This window comes from Bactrocera latifrons, unplaced genomic scaffold, assembly GCF_001853355.1.
Source record: "Bactrocera latifrons isolate USDA-ARS-PBARC rearing strain unplaced genomic scaffold, ASM185335v1 scaffold_45, whole genome shotgun sequence".
NCBI classification, from domain to species: Eukaryota; Metazoa; Arthropoda; class Insecta; order Diptera; family Tephritidae; genus Bactrocera; species Bactrocera latifrons.
The window spans coordinates 1,474,095-1,494,293 of NW_017537101.1; the positions used below are offsets into that span (position 1 = coordinate 1,474,095).

Here is a 20,199-nt window from a genome sequence, read left to right on the forward strand (position 1 = left end):
AAGTAGCGGTATTTTCTTTATGGAGGGTTTTTTCTTTAATGACTTGAAAGTTACAGGATATAGTACTACAACTATGTTAAGGCATATTCCTTGTTAATGTGAGACATATCTCTAGGATTCCTATTTCATTTCATATTAAAACAACTATATCGAATAAGTCAATTAAGGAAATAATTTTTATAAGCAGACTTTGCGTACTGAACTTTACGTAGAATTAAAAGTTGCTCAAACATTTCAAACTTTTCAAATTATTTCAGTATGTTGAAATAATTTTTAAAATAAAATTGAAAATAAACAAATATAAACAAAGAGCAATATTTTGAAATAAATGAAAATTAAAAAAATTTAAAGTTAAAAAAGTGCACCCTCTACTCCACTATCATCATGGCCAAGAAAGGCAAAAAGGATAAGAAAGGCAAAAAAGATGACCAAGCCGATGGTGGAAAAAAGGGCAAGAAAGGCAAAACAGACCGCAAAAGCGATTTAAGTGAAGATCCCTCGTTAGGGAAAGGAAAGAAGGGTAAGGGTAAGGACAAAGGGAAACGAAAGAAGAGCAAAATATCAGTGCGTCAATCGAAAGCGGCATCGGCCATGGTTCACGCGGAACCAGCTCCCTTACCACCACCTCCGCCGCCACCAGAACCTAAATGCAATGATAAGATAAAATCTGATGATCCGTGCCGCTACACCGAAGATGCTTGCTGCAAAGGAGCTGTGGCTTGTAGACCAAATCACTATCCCGGAATTTTAGAAGAACCTGAACGCATGGCTGTCGTTGGCTCGGAGAGCGGTAGTTACGAGAGTCTTTGTAAGTTGGTTCGCGCTGGTATGCGCTGTGCGGATCGCGTTTTCATTATGACGCCCTGGGGCAATTATGTGATATTTCGTGCACACGATGAGCATAACAAAATATATTTTATTTATGACGGTTGCACTTGCAATGTGAATCGCTTCCGGTATCTGGATTTGAATGAGGGCACCGCTGGTTTGCTTTACTTTGATTGCGTCCATGCACTTATTTCATACATGTTGGATTCCAAAAAACAGCGAATGTCATTAAAACGGATTAAACGCAGTGTGATCGACGACATCTGCAAAGAGTTTTGTGAATATGGACACTGAATAATGAAAAAATATAGTGTAACCAAGCGGTATAATTTGTATGCAATCAAATAGCTCAAAAACAGGCGAGAACTTAAGCATCAGTGCGGCCGACCATAATAAGATAATGCTAACTACCCGAGGGTAAACGAAATACTTTAGCAACATGTTTGGATAAAAAAATTTGAATAAACCAATAAAAAACTAAATTTATGTATGTAATTTGTTTCTGGCCAAGTTGATTATTTGATTGAACCTTGTCAGATCTCTCTTTATGGAAGATTTCTCAGATATTATGGCGCTCACTGCGAATAAGGGCTCTGTTGTATGAAAACCCCTAATAAGTTTCCGATATCTCGTTTGCTGCAAATTTCCTTCCGAGCAGTCCGCGATATTGCCTTGAGCTTTGTCTCAATGTGCTCAGTATAACGTTACGAATAGCCTCACCTGAAAAATGCTCGGACATCTGTCCTTTGGTATGATGAGCTTAATCGTTCGCCATGCCAAAACCAACTGCTGCTTTCGAGCCATCGGTATTTAAAGATGCTTCCTCTGTGATTAAAGTTAGGAATGGAGTAGTGTAAAACTAGTTTATTATAGAAATATTATTTCTACCTTTGATCTTATAATTATATATGGGTGGTAATAGCCTTTATCCAGCATTACAAAAATCAGTAAGGATAGCAATATAGATAATAACCCTTTAGTCCCGTTTGGTCTTTTAAAGCGCATTTGACAAAAACCTACATTAGTTCGTGATGTCACAAGTGTTAAAGATCGTTTCTTTTACTACAAATCGTGTTACAATCTTGCCTCTATCATTCCTACTCAAGAAAATGAAGAATACCTCATATATTGAAAACCAAAATTGATCGAATGAGTTGGTATAACTTCTGATTTAAAGATGAAGAAATAATGTTGATAAAGTTTATTTGCGAATCCACTTAAGCATCGTCGATCATTATTTATCTTGTCGATATAAAAAGTGTGAACGTTTGCTACTGTGATTATATAAACACCAAATGAAAATGGAACTGAAGTGCAAAACTCACTGAGCAGATTGTCACATAACGTCTGATAGCTTTACAACTTAGTGAATATATTGCCGAAAGAAATATGAGATTTTATTGAGTATACATTGAAGAAGCGGTCGGACCGATGCACAGTGGTAAAGTTGAGACAAAAAACGAAAAATTCTTCTCCTTCGTAGGCACTGCTTACGCTGGTATAGCCTTGTTGACAACAGCGCACCAGTCGTCTTCCTTTTCGCTGCTTCGCGCTGATTGGAGGTTCCGAGTGCAGCCAAATCCTTTTCCACCGGGTCTTTCTAACGGGTTTTAGGTTTTTCTCTTCCTCTGCTTACCCTGGAGAGTACTACAAATATACAGACAAATAGAAATTCGTGTATTTTAAAACGCTAGAGCATTGTCTTTGTTTTAAAGTCGATAACTTCAGAAATAGAATAATACTTACATGAGTTAGCAAGAATAATTTTGTCTCCAATTTCATCCAACTCGCCACACTGTCTAGAGTCTCTAGTAGCCACTTGATGCAGCGTAGTGCGTGCAGTCTCTCTTCAATGCACCAAAAAGTGATAATTAAGCGACAGTCAGCAGATTTGTGAAAAATTTTCCACATCATCATCATCACTCATAGAAAAGTAAGCGCTGGGTAGTAAATATTGCTTGACAGAAGCGTGTGCTGCCTCAGTAGCCAACAGCAGTTTTGTTTCATGCTGTGAAGAAGATATGCGAACTGAAGAAGCTTTCCGAGCATCCAATGACAGACTATTATTTACATTTTGTAAGCCGTACGAGTATTAAAAAAAAGCGGTGTACATTAGAGCGCGTCGATTTTTCTATAAAATTCCGTATATGGGAAATGTTCCACCGATCATTCTGAACAACTTTGCCTAAGAATCTATGGGTCTAAAACCGGTTTTGAGTCGCCTATTTTGAAGACGAAATTGAAAAAATCTGCATAAAGCCAGATATCACACTATCTGATCGAATCCAACAAATGATCAATGTAATATCAAGATGACACATTTTTGTAATCTATAAAAAAATTCGCCATAAGAATTCTTGGCTCCAAAGTGGTTTTAAACCCAAAGTCTCTTGTTTAGAATGATCTGTAGAACATTTTCCACAAACACGGCTGTTGGGGTTTTTTGGCTCACTGTAATTAAACCCGCTCTAATGTACTTGTATATATATGCACTTATGTATATATATATACTTACCATACACTTAGGTATTTATTATGAATTATTAATATTAGTAAATAGTCAAGTGGTCCTAAAAGCAATTTTACTTAGTAATATAATCGTTTCTAAAATATTTTGTCGAAGTTGCTGGCTGATGATCTTTGGCTGCACCGAAGCTATAATACATCTCTCAGGTTAAAGCTTTCATACAAGAACCTGATTTTGAGCAGCCATTTTGTGCGGCAGTTATATGAACAATTTCTTGGGAGATTACATTGTTGCCTTAGAAAATAACCCATGCCAAACTTCTTGAAGATATCTCGTCAAATGCAAAAGTTTTCTAATGTAAGCACTTGATTCCGATCGTTCAGTTTGTCTGACAGCTATACATTGCGACAAAAGAGCACCTTCAAATTAAATTATTCGGGTACACGATATTTAACAGAAATATCTTTTTCTTTACTGTCTTTAATTACTATTCTAATATGAGCGCGATCTGTCAACTGGTTTGTTTACAGGAACTGCTTAAGTCGGTACACCTCAGTAGTGCGTGGCGATTTTTACAATGGATAAAGAATATTGAACAAAGAATTTATCTCAAATTTTGTATAACCAAATTTCAGGTGCGGAATCGTTGCGAGTGTTGGAAAAGGCTCACTTTAATACGGTTTTATCAAAACCACAATGCTACAAGTGGTACAAAGACATCAAAGATGGTCGAGAGGTCGTTGAAGATATGCCCCGTTTAGGACGTCGACATCGACCTCTTCAACTGAAGAGAATATTAAAATAGTGAAGGATATGGTACTTGAAAATCATCAGACAAGTGTTAGAGAGATGGCAATAGAACTCGACATCTGCTCAAGAAGTACATAACAATACTATTACAACAAATGCTCTGGTATCAATTGACACCGTCAAATATCAATATCTGCACAGAGCTCGTTGCTTTCAAAAGATTCTGTTTGTATCGCATCTATTAAAAATAAATTAGTAAAGCTTTTCCCCAAATTGTAACACAGTATCTGTGAAATATAGTCATAACAAATGTTATGGTCTAGCCATAACCAAATGCATTTAAATGCCAATTATATACGGCACTTAAAGAAGTGAAAAATATCAAATAGATATATACAAATGTTGAACACTACAATAGTTTTGTTGCATCTTTGCGCATTAAATTATACTTATAAGTATAGGTATTGTATTCATAGACTGAGTGTTACGTGAATGTGTCTTGAAGTCGATCCTTTAAATATTTTCTATAATTAGATCATTTAGGCATACAATTTGCTCACCGACGGGCATCTTCTGAGAAAAATGCCAGGGAAATTCAATTTTAACAAGTAAGGAAGAGATTGTGGTTTAACCGATACCCAAAAACTAATAAAATGCCTTCCGGGTTTTGTTAAGGTGCCTCACATACCATCATTAATCATAAAGAGTAAAGTCACCCGAATGTTAAATGTTTGTTATATGAGGGCTAGGTCAAGTTTTCGCCGAATTGTATCTTTTTTAGGAACAAAGATACATTGTAAGTAATATACGTTCTCTCATTTTCATTGAGATAACTCATATGTTGGCCGATATATGCAGTATAAAGTCAGCCGGAAGTTCAAAAATTTTAGGTATATATTACTTAGTGTTAGCCAAGGAACATGTGTACTACTTTCATTAAGTTATCTTCATTTTTACTCTGTTTCCGATTGACATTATACCGTACGTATGTATGTACATCAATGCATAAGTAAGATAACTTAACAGAATTAAGAGAAATTATAATATTAGATGTTATATAGTTTAACGGAGAAAATTCATATTATGAATGAAACTGATGGAGTTTAAATTAGCATCTACGTATTCTAGTTTGACCCTTATGAAATGTTGCCTACAATCAGCTATAGACAAAAATTCGTTGTACGTAGATGTAAGAAAATGTACATTTTGAACCACATCTATTTATTGCTTTTAACATTATTACGATTCTTTATGTAAGAAATGAACAAGGCAATAATTTTCATTAATTAATTAATTAATTCTTACACTTCCTCTCTGAAACAATGTGGGGTATCGTCATCGACTTAAATTCCATTCAACTCAGTGGCCCATTTGATCAGACGTAAGTGATTTTTGGATCTCGCAGTTGAAATATATTTTAGAAGTTTTTGGAGCTTACTCTTAAATACTGGTTAGTTGATTAGTTACCTCATATATTTTGTATGAACATCGGGACTTTTGCGTTAATGAATCCTTAAAACTTGCCTTAAGCTTCTATGTAATTTTCAGATATTTTAAAGCAGGTTTCAACTTAAAGAATTCTCTTAACTAATACCTAGAAATTATAATTTACGGCTATCAGTATAGTTATATAAACTCTGCTGATCATGCACACCAACTTCTTAAGCATTAAGGGAGCTATTCATTTGAAACGCTCCCCAGTCATGCGATTGACCATTGCATCTCACTTTATCAGACCAATTCGTACAATTTTAGTATCTTAGTAACGTGCAAACTTAACGTCACAGCTTAAGAATCGTTTATTCCGCTTTTTAGTTCTGCTTCACACATCCATAAACACAAATATGAGACAATTCTTCAACAACTATTTATAAAATCTCATGGCACAAAAAGACGTTCATTTTATGCTACGACGATGTCTTAAGACAAAGCTTAGCTGACTGTAATTGATTGCTGAAAATACGAGCTCTGCTTGTTGAAGCCAATGGCTTTACTAGCCGTCGTTATTGCGCTTGTACTGTATAAATAAAGTGTCTCAATTGTGATCGTAATTAGTTGCATCTGTGCATCCGATTTTATCCGCTAATGCTCTTATTTTCATTTAAATTTTTTTGCTGTGGTTTTGCTAATAGTTAGGTAACAGATACAAATAAGGGTATAAGCAGAATGATGCTGCACTTTAGTGAGCTTGCTAGCGTGTATGTTATGATATGTGTGGTGAAACGACAGCGTTAATGATGTGTACGTAAGTATGTATTTCTGTGCGGACTAATCTGTTTGTTATATGCTTTATATAGTGCACATATGTATGTACATAAAGGTAAAAAATTATTGCGTTAATTGGAGCAAATTAAAGTGAATGATGCACCAGCTGCGTTTCAAGTTACATATACAGGGGTAGGTGCTTTGACAGTTGTTGTAGTCGGTGTGCAATATAAATCAAAAATATTTTTAGTGGGTGAAACTTAGCAAAATTTATATTTGGTTGGATGCAGTTATTTTAAGTTCAGTACTAAATATTAGGGAGGGAACACTTTCCCAATCTGCGGCATGGCATTGAAAGCATAACACCAGATAGTAAATCCGATTCTCCAATCGATGACGATGGGGCGGACGTTACATTGCCCGACGATGGGAAGTCTGAAATTTGGTATCCCCGAAAAGCTATACGGCTGCGTAAACTGAGGTTGAGCAATTCAAAAAGCTACGTCAGGATCGTTCGATATCAAACGAGGTTTCAGACAAAGCTACTCCATATCAGCCGACTTCTTCAATCTATTTTTGAAGTAAATAATACGGTACAATCTTCTATAAGAGTGCACAGCTGTTGGCGTATGCTGATGATATTTAGATCATTGGCCTCAACAACTGCGGCGTTATTTCTGCTTTCTGCAGCCTGGATACAGAGGCGATGATGGGTCTGGTAGTGGACGAGGGTAAGACGAAATATCTCCTGACATCAAACAGTCGTTGAACTTACGACAAGGATCCCACGTCAATGTTGAGAGTCATAACTTCGAAGTCGTAGATAATTACGTCCATCTTGGGATCAGCAGTAAAACCAAGAAACATCCTCGAATTTAAACGCAGAATAACTCTTACCATCAATAAGTCCTCTCTCGGCGAACAAGGACCAATTGCATCCGTCCTGCCATATGGTGCGGAGGCATGGTCGATGACAACTTCTGATGATACCGTAGTCGATGGAGGGATAAGCTGTATGAGATAGACGACGATATTGACATAGTTCCGTGAATTAAGACACAGCGGGTACCGCTGGCTAACTCATGTCTTCCGATTCGACGCAGTACCCGGCAGGGGAAGTAGAGGTAGAGGAAATCCTCCACTTCGTTGGAAAGACCAGGTGGACAGGGACCTGGCTACACTGGGGATCTCCAATTGGTACCAAACTGCGAAAAGGAAGAGCGATTGACATAGTGATCGAAATTCCAAAAGGTAAAGCAGATTAGAGCAGGTAATCTTCTGGGTATGATTCCATGTTTCCAAATTACTTACATTACATTAAAACTAAGACAAAGAAGAGTGTTTTACTGAAGAAAAAATCCATCTAAGCTACAAATGGATTTTGGATGTCTGTATAATGGGGTTGAAAATATTAAGAAAAAGGCTTCAATAAGTAGATTATAATCAGAGAATATTTCGTTTTTTTTTCTTTAAGCGATAAGAATTTTTGGTACTGCTTGGCATCATTATGTACTACAAAATGGTTTTGCTGTATGATGGAATTATATGAAGAAAATTTGTAATATATATTGAGCTTATATATAAAAAATCTTATTAATTATTTTATTTAGCCATTTTTTTAATTTTTTAATATCCTCTAAATCACATTTATGTCACTAACACTGGTTGAGCTTCGTATCCAATCGTACCCTGTATTTTGTACAGATCCCAATACAAGCATTCAATTTATCATTTCGTCTAATGCGTTATTGAACTTGTCACTACGTTGACATCCACGAAATTAACTTGGCTTTAAATCAATTTCATGCACATGAATTGCATCTGGCTGCACAGCGTACTCCCAGTTTCGGATCTGATGCACTTCGAAGCCTCGCTGCAATGGCTCTGCCGTCAAATGCAATCTGTTTCACAAATTACCAGAATCTCTGTCGTTTTACCGTTTGAACTTTGAATGATGGCAATTACAGTTTTTGTGCATTTGACTTAGGATAAATACAAAAAGATATATTTACGTAGGTTGAGAATCGTTACGCTGCACGTCTTTGTTAGGCTGGCGATTGTGATTTGTGGCGCAAATTAGTGTAATCTTTCGATAGTGTCTGCAAATCATGCGCAACTAAGCGATTAATCTCGTACTTAAATAGAAACGTCTTTTTGAAGGAGCATGTGAAAAATCACATTCTGTTCAGCTGACATGGTAAATGTGACAATTTACGTCACACTATAAATGCTGGCATATTCTTCAACTTACAGAGATTAGTGTGTTGTGCTAAAGCTTGCACTAAGATAAATAATACGATATATAATATTTTCTATGTTTTTGGGTTAGAGGTACTAAATATGTCTACTAATATAAGACATATCATCGTCGGCGTGAAATTATTAAAGCTTTCTCAAACGAGTATAATTGAACAATTTCCTTGGTCTTAAGACGAGATTACTCGAATAAGTAAATATTATTCAAACAAGTAAAAAACTAATTTCGAGAAGTGCTTGATATTGCAAATTTACCCATACCTTGCCCTAGCAATTGGCTATTATATAATAAAATTCTGGGGTGCATACACGACTTTAAATCTTACTGAAAGCCACGTTGACTTCTTATGTAACTATGTATACGTACTTAGAATCAGCTCATCTGACTTAATGGTATAGGGTCTGTAAATACATATATTCGTTCGGTTTTACAAAACTTGGTTAAGCTAATTTTTATACCCGCGAACCGTAATCTAGTGATGGCGTTCTGCATAAACCGGGACAAATCGTAGTCAGAGGGGTAAGGTCTCCTAGTCGCTGTTTTCCGAGAAGTTCTTAACCGAATTGCGTAACATGAGGCTGAGAGTTATCACGATTGCAAATGGCTCATGCCTGGTCGCAAACTCTGCGCGTTTGTCGGACACCGCTCGTTTTGGTTTGATAATTCTTCGGCCGTATTTTGATTTGGTTAGTTGGACAGGTTCCACATATGATTTTTGCGTTTAATGTTGTCGTAATGGATAAATTTTTCATCATCAGTCAGAATCCGCTGCAAAAAAAACTGATTTTTCTAGTCTTAAAGCAGCTGAAATGCAAAATCGTCTCTCAACGGCTTTTGGCTTCAATTCATATGGTACCCATATATCCTACTTTTGAATGGATCCCGCTGCTTCAAAATATTTTGAAATGGGTGCTTGAGCGAGCTACAAAACTACTGAGTGTTCTTATTGTGTTTGTCCACACTGCTTCCAGTTCCTGACATTCAAAATTTTTTGGCGGCCAGGACGTTCGTTGCCTTCTAAGCCAAAATCAGAATACAAGCAATAATTTTCATTATTTCACTAAACATGTTCGACTCATTTTTAGTTGGTCGTTTCTTTAATAGAAAAAAATGGTAGAATTTCTAAAAGGGTTAAATTAAGATTTGTATTGATAAAATTGTTAATTTTTAATTTATAGGTTATGACATTATTCCGAATAGATCACTAATGCTATGCTTTTGTAAAGCTGGATGATATTGTGAGAGTTGCAAAATTGGTATTTTGTTTTCTGCAGAGTGACTGGCAGTATACCTTGAATTCTGGAAATGGCGAAGGCTGGTGCTAATCAGGGAAAGGAGATACCAACTTGCCATCAGCACGCACGACACAGTGGGTATACAATATGAAAGGATATTTAAATTCAGGCTCGAAGCGGCCATCAACGAAGCTAGAGGGAGAACTCACCCCTAGACAATACAGTTCTAGACCCTGTAGATCAGGTATAGGAGCTATAAAATGCGCCATTTAAAGTTTAGAGGTCGCACAGCGTAGTTTTTTTTAAATAGTTTTAATTAGCAGCTATGATGCTAAACTAAAACTCGAAATGCTAGACGAATCTTACTAAATTAGCTACGCGTACACCATTACAGTATTAATTATAGCACGTATCACAGAAGAAGCGCGAAGAAAGCTTAATCAGTTCATGATACGAATGCAAGCATAGCTCGATTTACACAACCTCCAGTTCGCTATATCTATATATAGTTCGGATATCTTTACGACACAAAAGCTGTAAATTACCTACGTTTAAGACTGAACCTTAGACTAACCTTCTAGGTACAAATCCAGCAAGCCACAGGAAAGGCAGCAAAAATCACATCCCAAAGATAAAGATTCCAACTTCGACGACAGTTAGGCTCCTATTATATTTAGCTGAGATCGGGTCAGATGTGCTTAAAAGGTAAGGTGCATCCCATCGCAGCCCTCAGGGGCACATCTTGATGCCGTCAAGGCAGCACTGATGATGTGGAGGCATTTTACATGCTCTCACCCGCAAAATAGTATTGTATTTTGTTAGTGAAAATAGATATAGTCAATTTATGTCCCTATTGCTCCTGAGCAAAGACTGGGAATATAAATAAGATGTCTTCATAAAAAGTATATATTTGTACTTTGCCACATAATAGTTCTTTTAATTCAAAATGGGCGCCTAGTCCCAAAATAAAGATTATTGACATTGCATTGAATATTCACTTTCAATACAACATTTTGCTATTATAAAAAATTGTTTGCATGTTTGCCTACTTAACACATGAACGCTTCATAATTTCGCCAAGTCCGAAAGACAGTTGTCTAAATTAGGAGATAATCAGTTGTCATAGAAATGGAGTTTAGTTAATGCAAAGCAATTAGGGGCTGTCAAAAAAGTCTTCCAAGAAGAAATTTTTGTAAATATTGACAATGCACTCTGAAAGCTTTTAATGCTGATTGCTCTTAACATATGCGCTTAGTGGTGACAATTCACACTTTGCCAAGCGCCACGTCAATCTTGAATTGTTGAAGTGAGCCGGTAAGATAAGGCAAGTAGGTACGCATCCACACATTGTGAGTTGTTTAATTTTTTTTGTGATAGTCTTTGTGATAAATCTACAAATTTAACTCTGCTACGAATAACCAGCCAAGGGGATGGCTCCGTTGAAATTCAATGAAAAACGACAAAATTTAAAGATTTAAAAATAAATCATTTTTAAGTGCTAAGGCATGAAATAAAAATTTTTACTTCAAGGTCATGCTTTCAGAGTGTATGCGTAAATATTTTTATTCAATACTTAAAATATTTTGTTGCCTACAAAAACCATATATCTCTTGGTAATCTTTCAATAAATTGGCATTCTAATTATTTTTGCCACAATTGCAAACAAAAATAACACAAATAAAAAATAAACATTTGGGAAAACAAAAACTAAGTAAGAGGCAACAACAGCGTTTGTAAACTGAGATCATTTACGCCAATAAATGTTCTGCCAACAATAACCGTTCATTGCTTATTTTTAAATGATATACATACCATTTCGAAAAGTTCAAACAATAAACATCGAGTACACCAGTTTGCTGGGCGTAGCATAATTAAGGTAAGTGGCATGCAGCGCGCCCACAACCCACTTCACAACCTCTATGCGCCATTGCCTTTGTTCCGCTTTACGCTATTCTCGAGAAGCCAAAAAAATAACCAAAGCACAGTGCTGAAGCCTCTTAGGAATACATAAGCACACACACATGGGCATTTAAAATTTCATAATTTGTCTAAACGCAGTCGGTCATTTGCTCGACAAGCCGCTTCAATTGCCCATTGGCAGCAATTTGTGGCAAATTAATCTTAACCATTTATATTGCCATTGTCTTGTTGACAGCAGGCCAAAATGTTTTTACACTTTTTCGTGTTGTGTATTTATTTTTCATAATCATTATTATTTCTCCAACGTTTTTGTTTTGCCTTTTGCTTCGCCCGCGCTTGTGTGCCGAATGAGGAAGCAATTTGCCAACACAAATAAAAATGTATACATTTATTAAAGAATCAGTTGGACTGCTAAGTCATCACGGAGCCACACACACGTGCACATTTATGCACATTTACATAAAAAGCTCTTGTATCATTGACGCCTCTCTTGCCCATTTGCCATGAAGATGTTACATACTAAACACACACAAATAAATTCCGTGATTCCGTTTTCCGCGATTTTACAGTAGCAATGCTTTTGGCGGATGAAATGGAAAATATACGGTGTGTTAACACCTTTGCGTAATGTAATTGTATGCCTTAATTGCAAGCATCCAAGATTGTTGGTTGTCGATTTTGGATATTTCAGCTAGTACTCGTGTGACACAAAAGACTAAAGCAACGAACTTGCTTACGCTCCGGCTCCATACGCTTGTGCATACTCACAAGCAGTACTGAAGAGATGCTTATCAATGTGCCAAAAGCGACGCTGAAAGAAATAAGACGCTTCTTGCCTTCTGCTTAAATGTTGTAATGTAAGTTGGCTAACGGAAGGTTAAATGTCAGCGGGGCAAATGCTTGTAATGAATTTTAATAGTTTCATGCCGTTTTGCTGATCGGAAATTAATTGATGGCTACATGGCTTAATTAGACGTACGTGTCTATTAAAATTATTACACTACATAGCCTTTACCGGTAATTTCAAATATGATGGAGTGAAGAACTTGAAAGGCAATGAAGGGAAATATGTTCAAAGAACACAATCATTTATGTAATTTTAAAAAGTTTCTAACAGAGGATCAGGTAAATATTTTGTGCTGGAAGTTTACCCAACAAATATATTGGTTGTTTAAATAATTTTATGATACTGTACGCTCTTTAAATGATTTACTTCGTCCACAATATGGTCGCATATATTGCTGCCACCCTCTTTTATTTATAATACGGATAAGACAAGTATTAAATTTACAGATTTATAATGTTGCGAGAATATATAATTTACGTATTAATAAAGTTGACACAGTTGGTTGGTTGTTTAAAAATTAATTTTAATTTTTCTTCAAATTCTTCTTCAAATTGAGAGAAATAAATGAAGAAGCGACAATTTAAACAGCGACATTAACAAAGTTTACTGAATTTTTAATATACGTGATGATTATTTGAGAGTACACAGTCCCTCAATTATTTAGCGCGAACATTTTTAAATAAATTTAGAATCCATATTTATAACCCACTAAATGTTGTTTTTAGAACGTTATACTATATATATAACTTTATTCTATATATGCATCATCAGTTTGCTTATTTTATCTACGAAATCTCTTTTCGATTTCCAGATATGACTTGTAACTTGTATTTCGAAATTCACTACATTTTCAAAGAAAAAATACAGAAACTTCAAATTTAATAAGGAGTGTTTACTATCACTCTAAAGAACATTCGTTGTCATTTATTTTAAGATGATTATTTTTTCAAATATTACGTCTCAGATGGTCTATATACTGGGCCTAATTGTCTATGACTCGTTCAAGCACTTGGCTGGCAACTGACGAATGACTCGCGTGATGTCTTTATAGATTTTAGACTTTTCATATTCTCACAGGAAAAAGTCTAACGGTGTGTTATTATAGGATCACTTTGTTCAATTCACCGGCCAAAAACGTGGAATTATCTGCTCACCGAAGTGTTATCACAATAAGTTCATTGATTAATGCGATTTGTGGGAAGTGGCGCTGACTTGTTGAGACAAATTATCTCAGTGACCACGAGCTTCAATTTCAGGCATCAAATAATCGGTTATCATGGCGCGATAATGATCGCCATTGACTGTTATTCTCAGCAGCAACATTTCCTAAGAAATATGAACGGATGATTCCACCAGCCCACAAACCACATCAAAAAGTGGTTTCTTCTGAATGAATTTGTAGCTCTTGAATCTCTCCTGCAAATTCAAATAGAATTTGCGATGTCGCTTGGGAGAGTCGAGCGGCTTTAGTTCTTGCACAAGCTTTATTTTGTGCGCTTTCAATTTAAGATCTCCGAGTCCGAGTTTTTATATGAGAATAATAGCTCGGGACACCCCTCAAAATCAGCATCAACTCTGTAAATTTTGAAAAATTCTTAAAAATGTATATTTCACAACGAAAGTATTCAACTATTATTTATGAGACGGTTAGGACCGAAGTGGAGCCAATAAGTCCACAATTATGCTTATGCTGTGATTAATGACATATTTACCTTTCAGAATGTTAAATTGTCTCAAGCTGGAAATTGGGTTTTTCGCCCACTTTTTCGTTTTTTTTATACATCACTGAAGAAACTTTTATGTTATGAAGCTTAAAAAATCACTGAACACGGTTATGTATTAGACTTCTCGTAGGTAGTTCGCTTATTTTATGTTACCTCACTACTACTACTTCTAAGTGATTTATATAACGTTATATTAAAGCCATCAGCCACTGAGTCATTCTATGTCGTCTCTAATATGCCTTTATTAATTATCAACAGAAGCCTCAAACGCCCACGATATGAGGAAATGAATGTGTTAGTTCCGGTAAATTATATTGCTGCTTCAAAAAATTGTTCAGCATATTATTGAAGAGCTCGCATTCGTAATAATTTTGCCGTACCTAATTGTTGCTACAAATTTATATTTACAATATATCGAGGAAATAGCCGAAGATTAAGAATCTAAAAGTTCATAAGCTTTACACCTGCTTGCACAGTTCGTTCGCCCCGCCTTAGTGACTCACATTCACAGACGGCTATGATGTTAGATTAAACGGTGTTTTGTGTAGGATAATTAATTAAATTGCTTAATTCAGCATCGCATAAAAACCAAAGCATTGGGTACAAATCGTTTGTGGCAAAGGCGAGCTGACAAGGTGCTTGACCCGCGCTTGACGAAAAAATTACTGTGCTACCCAGAAATTATGATTGCTTTATAGTAATTTATCTAATTTGTTTTGATGTTTGTAGACTGCTATAAGTAATTTATAAATATAATTACTTAATTCTGAGATGGGAGCTATCATTTGGACGTTGCTATTGGCATGATGAGATGTATCTCGCAATTTCAGGTAGGAAGTGTTTGCACGCTGTGTCTATCAAGGACAAAATTATGAAAATTAATCAATTTCTAATGGATTTTGTAAGAAGCTTATTGATTTTGAAAATGTATATATACACATATATATATACATATATATTTAATGCATCACTTCAAACTTAGAACTATATTACGCAATGCGGGTGGCCTTCACGGTTGAACGAATTATTGTGGTTTCACTAATTTGCCCAAATTTATTAGGTAAAATCGAAATTGAAATTTTTTGGAATTATACAAATGTAGAGATCTATTTAATAACAAGATGCGGTAATTGAATATCTTACCTCGTTGTAATACTACTTTGTTGTTATATAGAAAGTTATATGAATTCAGAGTTAAGTGCTGACTTACATATAATATATTAGAAAGGCTTCACTCTCAAAAAATTTATAAAAGTAGTCACATTGCTTATTCTGGTGTTGAAAATAGGCTGCCAACTTGAGGTGAATTTTGGATTAGTGGCCTTAGCTTTAGTATAAGCCACTTTAGTGCGTCTATATCCAGTTAAGGGGAAGATCTGAACTGACAACTTAAATGAGCTATAGAATATTCAAGATATAACTGTAACTTAGTTTCAGTAACTTAAATGTGCTATAGAATATTCAACATATAACTGTAACTTAATTTCAGTAAGATGTCTTATATGCGGACCAATATTTATGATGCAGAGCCAACCGAAAATTCCAAAAGCTTTATACTAGAAGCTTTGGGAGCTAGAAGTGGTATGTACCAATTTATACAATTTTAACACAGGAATAAATTATTATCAAGGGCGCTCACTTTTCTAATTAAGAAATCTTATAAATTGACCTTTATGAAGTCTGCCACGCGCATACGGCTTCCGCTTATTCGGTATATGGGGACTAGAAAAGAAATAAAAAAACTGCAAAATATCTAAACACCAGAGGTGGTGTGACGATTATGGAATATATGAAACTGTAAACGCTGATAACAAGTGAGAAATAGAGAGAAATCACGTGATAACTTAAAATGAGGATAAAGCTAATGGTTCCCTTTTTTAAGAAGTGTTCTTAGACTGCTCAGCTAAAGCGCTAAATTTTATTTTCAAAAAGAGTTTAGATACATCTCTAAATACAAAATGGTGAAGTCTATTCACCTGGTACTAAAAGCTCCAGTACTGTAATCAAATTGCTTCCTTCAAAAACACACAATGTAAAAAGTTTGAGTTGGTATCAGGAAAACGTTAACAGTGACTGAAGCAATGTAATATTTACAGATGAGTCAACTTTTGTATTGTTCACCCATTTTATTTAAATGACTCCTAAACACCTTCGAAAGGTGCATGTAAATAAACGTTTCTCTGCTTTACTTTAGACTGGCCACCACAGGCACATGCCACCAATCCAATAAACAAGGTTTGGGCTTTAATGAAAGTCAAAATATCAAGTGAACATTTGACATCAACATAAGATTTCATTCGACTTCCTTAACATACCTGAAAATCGCTTTCTGGGGAATATGCGGGGAATTTAGTTGAAAGTTGCCATTAAAAATGTCAAGCTATAAAAGTCAAACCGTAACTATAACAAAACAATGTATTTTTTACAATTACAAAATTTCAACGCACTGTTTATTGTAGAAGATAAAATGAAAAGGTCGTTCAATTGATACATAATATGACTCTTATCTGGTTAATTTTCATGTATAACTTTATACATATGTACTTTTACTTCCCAACCACAGTTGAAGTATTTAGGAGTAATATTGGAATTCAAACTGAAATTCAAGGAGCACTTGGCACATAAATCAAATAAACCAAATAAGATTTACAATGTCTTATCAAGAATGACGGCCAATGGAGGCTTTGTGCGCTCTACCCGTCGCCTTCTAATCGCAAAAGCAATGAGATCAGTAATTTAATTTGCTGCTCCTGTGTGGATAAAGGCACTCGACATAAAAGTGTATGCCAAACCAATAAATGCGGTGCTTAGACTCACAGCAATAAGTGTAACAAGTGCTTTCCGAACTACATCCAGCGATGCGGCTGATGTACCAGCTAGTATGGCGCCCATAGGCATCCAGGGAGACGAATACACGAGCTTATATGAACTATCAGTGCCAAAAATCAAAGAAAGAGTGGAGAGAAAGAAAAGCAAAATTATTTAGCAGCAACGGTGGCAAACCTCAACTAAAGAACGGTGGAAGCACATAACTAGAAAACCTGGATTCCACCTGACCCAAATATAATATTTATCTGCACTTAGATGTCGGTCCACTGATAAGTGGAAATGTGTTCGCGAAGCGACAACTTCCATCGTGACTAAATTAAGACAGTTACAGCAGAATATGCGTCGGTCCGTTAGTGTCATAGAGGATACGTAAAATGTCTTGTCACTCCACGAAGTATTATCTTATCTGGTGGTTCCGTCGGGGAGTCTTGAGTTGAGAGTAGGTTAGGTTGAGCGGATTAAAGTTCGGTACTCCGGTTTTCGATGCCTCCCACTTTTATAAAAGAAAAAATTTGAACCGTCAGAACAATTATAAAACAATCTGTATGCGAATATACAAATTTATACCAAGCTCTGTAAAATGTCTAGCGTGTTTCAGTTGAACTGAACAGCAACAGTGGATTATTTTCTTTGGCGAGCCACCTATTCTTCTATCTGTTAAAAAATTGTAGGAAAAGCTTTAATTGAAGAATTTAGTTGCGTGCAATGAAATAGGAGTTCCAATTTATCAGCTAGTTGTTCTCTAAAAAACAACAACACATGATTAATACGGAAGGAAGATGGACGCAACAATTATGAAATTATGAAAAGGTCAAATGAATTGCATTTGCCATTTTAATAAGAAATGCGTGCAACTAGTTTCACAAATCATAATATATTCAGCATTATATTGAAAACGATCTTATATTTAAAATTTGAATTTCAGTTAGATAATGAGGAATTAACGGTGCCTTCGAGTTTGAAATGTGTAATCTGCAAATTACCAAGAATCCAGCTGTGATTGAAGTGCTATTATACACATTCGTTGCAATGAAAATTGCAGGAAATCAATACTTAGTTCGCACGTCAACCGTTATTTTACTATGAAGACATTCGGATTGCAACAATGCAAATTTATTCACAAAGGGCCTTTGGTTGCTAGCGGCATTTAACGATTAGTTTAGTGAGATATTATGTCAGGAAATACGAGTATGTTATAAATATCTCACTAATTGTTGAATAATCTATTCCTTGTTTATTGAGCTTTTGAATTATGCTAGAGTAATATAAAGGTTTGATTTTTTCTTCTATTACTAAATTAAATTATTTAATACTATGAGTTTGGTTGGCTGAAAATTGATATTCTAATTTAACTATCGCAATATTCAGGGTTGCGGAATGAATCAGACTATTTTTTCTGGGGAGCGTACAAATTTAAAATTGAACACGTGTTTGTACATCTTTCTATCTTGTTTTATTTTAGATTTAAATAGCATACTGCTGTGCCTGTTTTGACTACCTTGTCTGCTGTTGATTTATCGTCATTCTCAATACTAGTCATGTATATGTCTATACCACTATTAATATTAGTATAAAAAAGAAATATTTATTTTTTAGTTTGTTTGAATTGAATAGGCTACGGGGGATCCATTTCGAGGTTCCAAACTTTTTTTAAAGAAAAAAACACAGAAACTTTAAGTTTATTAGGGAATGCTTTTTATCATTCGAAAAAGCATTCCTTCCAATTTATTTTTTGAAGACTATCTCTTTCAAATGTTGGCCGCGACTACGTCTCAGATGGTCTATCCATTGAGTCCAATTTTCAATGACTCGTTCGAGCATTGCGACTGGTAACGGGCGAATAACTAGCGTGATGTTTTGCTCCAAAGCCTGAATCGAAATTGAATTGTCCACACAGTCTTTACATTGATGCGATGTGTTGGAAATGACATTGTCTTGTTGAAACCAAGCTTCGATCACGAGTTTCAATTTCAGGCATCAAATAGTAGTTTATTTAGGTGCGATGACTGTCGCCACTTAAGTTTACGTTCTTACCGGCATAATTTTTAATGAAATATGGAACGATTATTCCATCGGCCCAAAACCCACATGAAACCGTTGTTTTTTCTGAATGAAATGGCAGCTCTTGAATCTCTTTAGAACGGCAACTTCGTCCAAAATGCGGAAATTTTGCTTGTTTCCATACCCATTGAGCCAGAAATAAGCCTCATCGCTGAACAAAAATTGGCTCGAAAACGTAGAATCTTCTGGAATAGTCCGAGTGTTTGCGAACGGTTCCGAATAAACTCTTAACGGTCTTCGTGTATACTCCCAGCTACGGCTGCTATAATTGCTTCACTGCGTGCTGCACGTGGTCTATTCGGCCGAATGTTATCCAAAGATGTATGCTGTGTCTCAAGATGGGTGAAGGTGTTGAAAAAAGTGCGCTCAGTATTAGGCCGACTATCTTGACCAGAAGTTGAGCGGAGGACGCGGAACACATTCTTTAAAGAACGTGAACTTTCGTAATAAAGTAGAATGATTTGTAAACATTGTTCAATTGTAAGACTTTCCATGATGAAATGACAAACAAAACTGATTAAAATCACATGACACGACTCACGCTTGATCTTTAAAAAAATGCTTTAAAAAAAAAATATTCCACTTGAACCACCTGTTATATAATGTTAAATAAGGAAAAATTAAATTATTAATTTCAAATTGTAAAATTAACACGCCTTTAATTTTTGACATGTTTCCGGAGTTTTCTTCGAAAAAATCCAGCTTAAGGGGTCAATATCTTGTAGTAGGCGAAATTGTCAACTATTTTTTGATATCAAATAAGTCACTTAACTGGAATAGGCTTAGTCGGGGCTCCGCTTGCAAAGTACGTTATGATAACTTCAATATGATAATCTGATGTTCCATTACAGGTAAAAGTTTTAATGAGAGAGCAGAACTCAAACTTAACTAGTAAAAAAGTGGACAAGCTAGTATCGCCTTAGTGAGCTGGTCTTTTTTACGAGTATCAAGCTTAGTGTATTCAAGAATTAGTCCATGTCCATTCTTAGCCCTTGTGGTATATCGAATTTACTGATGCACTCGGTGCTGTTGTTTCTTAGGAATATAATTACATTAATAAAGCTCGGTAGGTAAAT

The 20,199-nt window shown here is 35.6% G+C and overlaps 1 protein-coding gene across 1 annotated transcript; it reads left to right on the forward strand.

Annotated features, from left to right (window-relative positions):
- The first annotated feature begins 284 nt into the window (after positions 1-284).
- LOC108973036 lies at positions 285-1,310 on the forward strand. The gene has a single exon (XM_018940029.1). The coding sequence runs from the start codon at positions 385-387 to the stop codon at positions 1,120-1,122; it is 738 nt and encodes a 245-aa protein (XP_018795574.1). The 5' UTR covers positions 285-384; the 3' UTR covers positions 1,123-1,310.
- Positions 1,311-20,199: the final 18,889 nt, after the last annotated feature.

What these genes read in the sequence shown, in the direction of transcription:
- LOC108973036 (XM_018940029.1), top strand. Translation starts at nt 385, where the DNA reads ATGGCCAAGAAAGGCAAAAAGGATAAGAAAGGCAAAAAAGATGACCAA.